Here is an 8,105-nt window from a genome sequence, read left to right as displayed (position 1 = left end):
TTCTTCTAAGGAAAAAATGAACTATAAATCATGAGCAAATAGCATAACCTTGCAATTGTCAGGTCTGTATGATTCACATTAACTGCAATTTGAACATATTACTAATTGTATGTCATTTTGTGTGACTCAACCGGGAAACAAGACAGGCCCAGACAGTGGTGTAGTCTACGTGATACGCAGGTATACGCCGTATACCCACTAGGAAATGCCAAGTATTTCCGTATACCCACTAAAAAAGCGTGAGGATACGTAACAACTTCGTTTTGTGACAGAACTTTCACACTTTCATTCATAAATTCACCACGTCTGTGTTTGCAATGGACACAGATCAAATCGCGTGAATATTAAAAACTCAAAGAGACTGCAGTTGTTCAACGCGTCTCTGGGAATGAGCGCTCAATGTGTGCTTTACTACACACACACACACACACTGAAGCAAGCGCGTGCTTGTGTCAGCGCTTCACTGTAGCTATGAGGACATGATATAGCTACACATGTGCACTTCATCACAGAACTGCTATGAGAGTCACTTCATGAGAATTTCACCATTTCATTTGATAAAACTATCGTCATTCATTCGTATCATACACACACAGAAACTGTAATGTCTTTACGACAACCTGTCAAAATAAAAGTTCGGTATAAACTCAAAGAAATTATGAAAGAAATTGCACAGTAAAATGTACTGTAAAATAATAATAATGATGAAATCTATTAAAACTTATTTTTAAAAGGAATATCAAACAAGTTTTCATACATGTTTTAATTTAAACAGTAAACTTGCCAAAACAATAACACAATTTTCTTTCAAAAGCACCATTTCTAAAAGTAAATTTGTATTTGTGCCTATAATGTTTCATTTTTATTTTTTTTATTGTCAGCTGATAAAACCTGTGCTTCAGGGACCATATTCATATAACATCTAAGGCTAAATGTAGAAAATCAGTCCAGTCTCCTCAGCTGTAAATGTCATTGGCTGTTAAAGTCTTGTGTTGCTTATAATAAATTGACATGTTGATAACACTTAGTCTCATAATGCTCTCAATTACATGTTGTTGCATACTGTATGCATTAGTGAGTGTGGTGGTGCTTATGGGGTGATGAGACGGGTTAGGCGGGGGGGCATGGGGGGGGGGGTCACAGTATACTCACTACAAAAAACTAGACTACACCACTGGGCCCAGATATTAAGAGTGATTCTACAAGAAAACTGCTAACAGAGAGCGGCTTTGCTGTTATGCAAAGAAGTGGGTGGAGATTTATTATGCATCGGCATCTGATTGGCTGCCGTGCCGGTATTGGTGACACGCGCCTCACACCGCTCGTAGCGCTGCGCGGGCCATGAGATGAGACGGCTTCTCCGGTGCTGCTAGTAGCGCTTCGTCAGGAATAGATCTAGGTAAGAATACGGCCTAATTCAACAAAGGTTCATTATTTACTTGTGATAGTTATATATCTCTGTGAAGATCGATGTCTACAAAAAAATTCATACCTTATTTACTCGTTTAGTTTGGTTGTCCGGACATCTTTCGGATTAACAGGCTAGTTTTACCGGCTGTTAGCTCGCCGGCTAGCTCGTGGGGACAAGAGAGTCGCGTGCGTCCCTCAACCAGTTTAACATTGTTTATCGGTTGATGCCTCTATTATAGATGTTATCGCATTTTTTAAAATATAAACTAGTTCTATGTCCAGGGAATACGATTTACTCGTGATCTGGGATACACCGTTATGGCTAGCACTAGAGTTAGCATGGTTGGTGAAGTGGCACATTGGTCGGGCCTTTAGAGTTAACCGACACATTTTTACCTCTTGAGAGCAGCAGCGATGGTATGTCGCTATATAATCGGTAATTTGTGCTTTCCGAACGCATCACGATCTCGTTCGTGTAATAGGCTCTTTTTTGTGCCGGTATCACTTTATCATTGCCGTTATACGCCTAACGTTAGACTGCGTCAGGGAAAAGTACTGGCCGACTGTACTCCACGTGAGCCGAGCCGAACCACTGCCCTCTGCTGCCTGAAGCTTGGTTTGTAAAAAAAAAGGCTTTTTTATTTTTCTTACAGAGAATACATGTTTATGATATACTACTTTGTATATAATACACAAAATGTATTAACAATATGAGAAAAGAGCAGTTTTGTTAAAACAAAATATGCATAAGTGACTAATCGAGTGTCGATTGAACCGGAAGTCGTTTGGGAACAGTGTGTACTTTTTTTTTTTTTTTTCAGTCCTAGTAGAGCATCTTAACCTCCAACTAATCTTTTTGTATCTCTCCCTCAGATTTTCAGAAGTGCTCTGTTCCTGTGATCTGCAGCTAAAATGCCATCCGATTTAGCAAAAAAGAAGGCGGCAAAGAAAAAAGAAGCAGCCAAAGCTCGCCAACGTACGAAGAAACCAGAGGATGGAGTGGATGGTGATGAAGAAAAACCTGAGGACCAGCAGAACGGAGCAGCCGAGTTCAATGGTAAGAGGGGCCATTAAAAGACCGTTCTACGGCCTGTTCACACCAAGATTAATATTTGGTGTAATCGTCTCTGTACTCTGAAATTGTTATTTGATAAACCATAAAGAATGGGTATTTGATAACTACTATTAATGCTTGGATTAATTCATTCACATTAACCGTTGTTGAGACAACTTTTGCAGGCAAAATCCTGTTTTATTAATTAGGAATCCATGCCGTTGTGGGAGGGAGAAAAGTTTTCCACCAGTTGAGTCCATGAACTTTTGCCAAAAAAAGTCCTAATGTGACCACACCTTTTACGATGATATTTCTGCTATTATATAATTGCAACCTATGATAATAGGGTGACTTTGCATTTTTGTTCTGACGTTTTTACCCACTGATGTGAATTGACATCGCATTGGAATATTGGAACGAGTTCTCATGCTGAACATTCGTGTTAGTGTAACATGTCTTTAAACTTTTGTAAATCTGAGTTTCCCCCACCAAGTGTTTCAAAACTAAAAAAATGTATCTTCCTCCTTGAAATCCATTTGAATAATTTATTTTCTTTTATCTTAGGGGTTGCCAGTTTGACGAAGGAGCTGGATGAGTTTGAGCTGAAGAAAACTGAGGCCCGTGCAGTCACTGGAGTGTTGGCATCTCATCCCAACAGCACTGATGTGCACGTCAGCAGCTTGTCTCTCACCTTTCACGGACAGGAGCTGCTCAGTGACACTAGTTTGGAGCTCAACTCTGGCCGTCGATATGGCCTTATCGGACTCAATGGAACTGGTAAGTGTAGAATCTGTTCATGTTGGGCTAATAAATCTCCACTTAGTGGCTTTAGAAGTGATCTCAATTTACATAAATAACTGACTTGCATTTAAACTTTTGTGTAGGTAAATCAATGCTGCTGTCAGCAATTGGTCACAGGGAGGTGCCGATTCCAGAGCACATAGATATCTACCACCTGACCCGTGAGATGGCACCAAGTGAGAAGACCGCTCTGCAGTGTGTGATGGAGGTAGATGAGGCGAGGATCCAGCTGGAGAGAGAGGCTGAACGACTAGCTCATGAGGACTGTGAGTTTCAACAACTGATCAAAAGCACATGGAGTAGTTTGAAAGGAATAGTTTGCCTGGAAATGAAAATTGGCATTTACTTGTTCAAAACCATCAACTTTATTCATCATCAATTGTTTGATCCCAAGATGTGTGAGAACCAATGAGGGTAAATATGTAATGAGTATATATAGTGAACATTTTTCAAATAATTTTTCCACGTTTTCATAGGAACTGTTTTTGTAACAGCTTCCTTTCCTAGGCGTGGTATATTGAATATCTCGGTTGGAGAGGACTCCTTAATTCTGCACTGTGTTTAAGGAATCTCCTTGAGGAACACTTGTGTGTTTATTATGCTTATTTGAATGTTTGTTAATTTAACTTTAAATTTGTTAAATTTTAGCTGAATGTGAGAAGCTGATGGAGCTGTATGAGCGTTTGGAGGAACTGGATGCTGATAAAGCGGAGATGAGGGCCTCGCGGATCCTCCATGGTCTGGGCTTCACTGCGGCCATGCAGCAGAAGAAACTCAAAGACTTCAGCGGTGGCTGGAGGATGCGTGTTGCTCTTGCTCGGTGAGTCTTCAGAATCTCTTTCCGAAGTTCAAAACTCCTGGGAAATGATGTAATAAAAGGCCGAATGATAGCGCAGTTGCTTTGTGCTAACTGTGCAATGACAAAAACTGTCCGAAGCGAATTTTCTGATCCCTTTAGCTCTTTCAATGAGCGCATTTGCATATCTTTCAACTATCTTTGGAGTCTTGGTTCATTCGTGGTTGGGTTTTTTTATCTTCAGGGCACTGTTCCTCAAGCCTTTCATGTTGCTGTTGGATGAGCCAACAAACCACCTGGACTTGGATGCATGTGTGTGGCTGGAGGAAGAGCTCAGCCAGTAAGTCTTTCTTTTTTTTTAAGTCTTTGGTTTTCATTTAGTTTTTTTTTTTTTAGTTTTTTACTATGGGTTGTTTCTGATGACATGATGTAAACAAAAGGCCGAATTGTAGCTCTTCCATCAAGCAGTTTGTTCTTGTTACGGATAGAGCTTTGACAAAAACTAGACCGAAGCGTTTAACTGATCTGTCAGCGCAACCCAGATGCAGTTTTGTTTTTGTAGAGGTTACGGTAACACTTTATTTTACTGTGTCCTTATTACACGTTATATTTACTTGCTGTAGTAATAACAAATGAAGCATAATTACAAGCAGCTAATCCTAACTCTGTAATAAATTCATGTTAATTAAGAACTCTTTACCCAACTGTTTAAATGCACTGTAATGGACACCTTGACATAAAGTGTAACCGTTACTTTACAAAATGTATTGTTCTGTTATTGTGTTGCAAACACCATGCTGAGAGCTGTATGATAAAGTGTTTCTTTTTCCCCTGACAGGTTTAAAAGAATTCTGGTTTTAATATCCCATTCCCAGGACTTCCTCAATGGCGTTTGTACCAACATTATTCACCTGCACCAGCGCAAGCTTAAATATTACACGGTAAAGAGACAAATTATTTTCCCTGTAAAGCGGTTTTCCTATAATTACAAATGTGCAATTTATTTTATCATTCATCCTCTTGTGTAAAGGGTAATTATGACCAGTATATAAAGACCAGAGAGGAACTGGAGGAGAATCAGATGAAGCGGTTTAACTGGGAGCAGGACCAGATAACGCACATGAAGGTAAACTATTTCTATATGTACCCTTTGTAAATATTGTTCAGCTTGTGATTGTGGTTATTTAAATAGTTTTCCTGTTGATCCGTAGAATTACATTGCTCGGTTTGGTCACGGATCTGCCAAGCTGGCCAGACAAGCTCAGAGTAAAGAGAAGACGCTACAGAAGATGGTCGCCTCTGGTCTTACTGAGCGTGTTGTGAATGACAAGGTGAGAAAAGAGCTTTCTGTCTTGATATGTAATTTACCTTTTTAATGCTTTTAGTCAGTAGTAGAAATTACTTCTCTTTTTTTTTTCTCTTTTTCCTTCAGACCCTGTCATTTTATTTTCCTCCCTGTGGGAAGATCCCCCCTCCTGTCATTATGGTTCAGAATGTCAGCTTCAGGTATTCGGATAATACGGTAAGCAGAACCATCTAATCTTCAAAAACACGTTTTACACACACTTCTTCTCTGGATTGAGGTTCTCACATGTCTCCTTTGTTTTATATAGCCGCATATTTATAATAACCTGGAGTTTGGAATTGACTTGGACACACGGGTGGCCCTTGTAGGGCCCAATGGGGCTGGCAAATCTACTTTGCTGAAGCTCCTTGCTGGAGAGGTAAGGAATATTTTAACTTAAATCTATAAACCTAAAATCATACCAAGGGTTGCATGCATTTTATGTGGCTTGGAATCTTTAGTATCGTGGTTTATTCCCCATTTGTAAGGCATTCTCTCTTCTTTCAGCTCCTGCCTTCAGATGGTATGATTAGAAAAAACTCCCATGTGAAAATTGGGCGATATCATCAGGTCGGTGCAGACCATTTGTCATGCCATTATTATATTATAGTTGATGTAACTTATTAATAAATTCTGCCATAATTAGTTCTGTGGCACCAGACTGATTTCTAATAGTATTTAACTTGCGGGGTTTCTTCTATAGCATCTAACAGAGCAATTGGAGCTTGACCTTTCTCCTCTGGAATACATGATGAAGTGTTACCCTGAGATTAAGGAGAAGGAAGAGATGAGGAAAATCATTGGCCGCTATGGACTCACTGGCAAACAGCAGGTAGGTTTTTTTTTTTTTTTTTTTTTTTTACTCGCTTTGATTTTTAATCTGTGAAGTCCAGACTTCATTTTTATTTATTTATTAAACTAGGTGAGCCCCATTAGGAATCTGTCTGATGGGCAGAAGTGTCGTGTCTGCTTTGCCTGGCTGGCCTGGCAGACTCCACACTTGCTCTTTCTTGATGAGCCGACCAATCACCTTGACATTGAAACTATTGATGCTCTGGCTGAGGCGATCAACGAGTTTGAGGGTGGAATGATGCTGGTTAGCCACGACTTCAGGCTTATTCAGCAGGTAATGTGAAACTTTTGGTTAGGTTTTTGCCCATCTTGTTGTACATGTCATTAATGTTTTCTTTGTCAAGCTAATGCCGTTGATTTGATTACATTGTAATATTGTTTTGCTTCCTTGCAGGTGGCTCAGGAGATCTGGGTTTGTGAAAAGCAGACCATCACAAAATGGACCAGGGACATTCTGGCTTACAAGGAACATCTGAAATCAAAAATCGATAAACAGATGCATGATTTATAGCCAATAGAGCGCCCCCCATCACATAGACGACAGTTCCAACTTCCAACATCTCTGCCAACCAGACTTTTGCTCTCCAGGAAAAATACAAGCATGCTTGTTAGACTGGAGTCCGTTACTGGGGTTGCAAGGGGAACTCAGTCATGTTTTCTTTTTTGTGTGTTAACATGCATCACACTATTTGGACTTTACTTTTGAAAAACCTATTAAAAACCATGGTTGTGCACTTACATTTTTTTTTTTTATTAGTGGAGGGCAGGTCTATAGGACAAAGACTGTAATATGAACGATAAAATAAACTTCAAGGAGTCTTCATGAGTTTTTTTTTATTGTATCAAATATTGTTTAAAGCTGTATTTGCCATAAAGATGTCTAATTAAAAAAGCGTACATTAATTGATTTGGCTTGTGCATTTTCTTTGGTTTCTATCTTTGTACAATTTGCTCAAGATTTATTTCCTTGATTTCTAAGAGCAGAGAATCAACGGTTCCGTCTACCTAGTTGAAATATGCCTCTGTAGCTTTGCAATCAAATTCAATTAAGAAATGTAAAAAAAATTATTCACACCTATTTTCTTATCTTTACTCTATTAATTTACATGTTTGTGTACAGGCTTGTGAGGGCCAAATGTGAAGTCCATTCCTGCCACATAATAATTTTTTTTTTAGCATAAGTCAATTACAAGATAAAAAAAAAATTGATCTGACGTATGGAAGCACATTCCCGGCCGCCACATAAGGGAAAAAAAAGATCAAGTCGAAATTACTACATTATGATTTACTAAATTGAAATTATGAGATTAAAAAATTGAAATTATGACTCTCACTAATAGAGTGAAATAATATGTCAACTGACTAATGAGGACATTTTACTGGTTCTAACTAGTTAAAAAGGTTTTTGCTATGGTGACATGTCTACTAAGTAGCCTTTTTCTAGTGCTAGATTATAATTCAATGTATTCTTTAAAAAAAAAAAAATACTAAGAGGCATTGTTTCTTTTCTGGGAATTTACATTTTGGTTAAATGTAATGTTAAAAAATTGTCTATATATTTGGATCTTATTCATATCTTTATTTTCTATTTTACTATCTGTATACTGTTGTTGTTGTCTCTGTGTACTGAAAGCTTCTTCTGTCCTATACTGTATGCTTCTGTCACCAAAACAAATTCCTTGAGTATGCAAACATACTTGGCAATAAACCTCTTTCTGATTCTATCAAAAAATATATGTGTGATAAATGTGTCTCCTAAATGCGAGTTATTTTGTTTTTCTAACTTGCATTGAGATTCAACAGGACATGTTTTCACTGTAAAACAAATTTGCATCATATAGAGACGG

The 8,105-nt window shown here is 38.4% G+C and overlaps 1 protein-coding gene across 1 annotated transcript; it reads left to right on the top strand.

The window, feature by feature from the left end:
- Positions 1–1,215: 1,215 nt before the first annotated feature.
- abcf2a (ATP-binding cassette, sub-family F (GCN20), member 2a) lies at positions 1,216–7,984 on the top strand. Its single transcript, XM_079613288.1, has 15 exons — positions 1,216–1,399; positions 2,284–2,467; positions 3,029–3,241; positions 3,349–3,531; positions 3,914–4,085; positions 4,306–4,401; positions 4,900–5,002; positions 5,092–5,187; positions 5,273–5,392; positions 5,494–5,583; positions 5,675–5,785; positions 5,914–5,976; positions 6,110–6,238; positions 6,329–6,532; positions 6,653–7,984. The coding sequence occupies exons 2-15, from the start codon at positions 2,323–2,325 to the stop codon at positions 6,767–6,769; spliced, it is 1,842 nt and encodes a 613-aa protein (XP_079469414.1). The 5' UTR covers positions 1,216–1,399; positions 2,284–2,322; the 3' UTR covers positions 6,770–7,984.
- The last annotated feature ends 121 nt before the right edge of the window (positions 7,985–8,105 follow it).

The sequence above is a fragment of the Phoxinus phoxinus genome, assembly GCF_949152265.1.
Source record: "Phoxinus phoxinus genome assembly, chromosome: 5".
NCBI lineage: Eukaryota > Metazoa > Chordata > Actinopteri > Cypriniformes > Leuciscidae > Phoxinus > Phoxinus phoxinus.
This window is presented reverse-complemented; position numbering and strand designations above follow the sequence as displayed.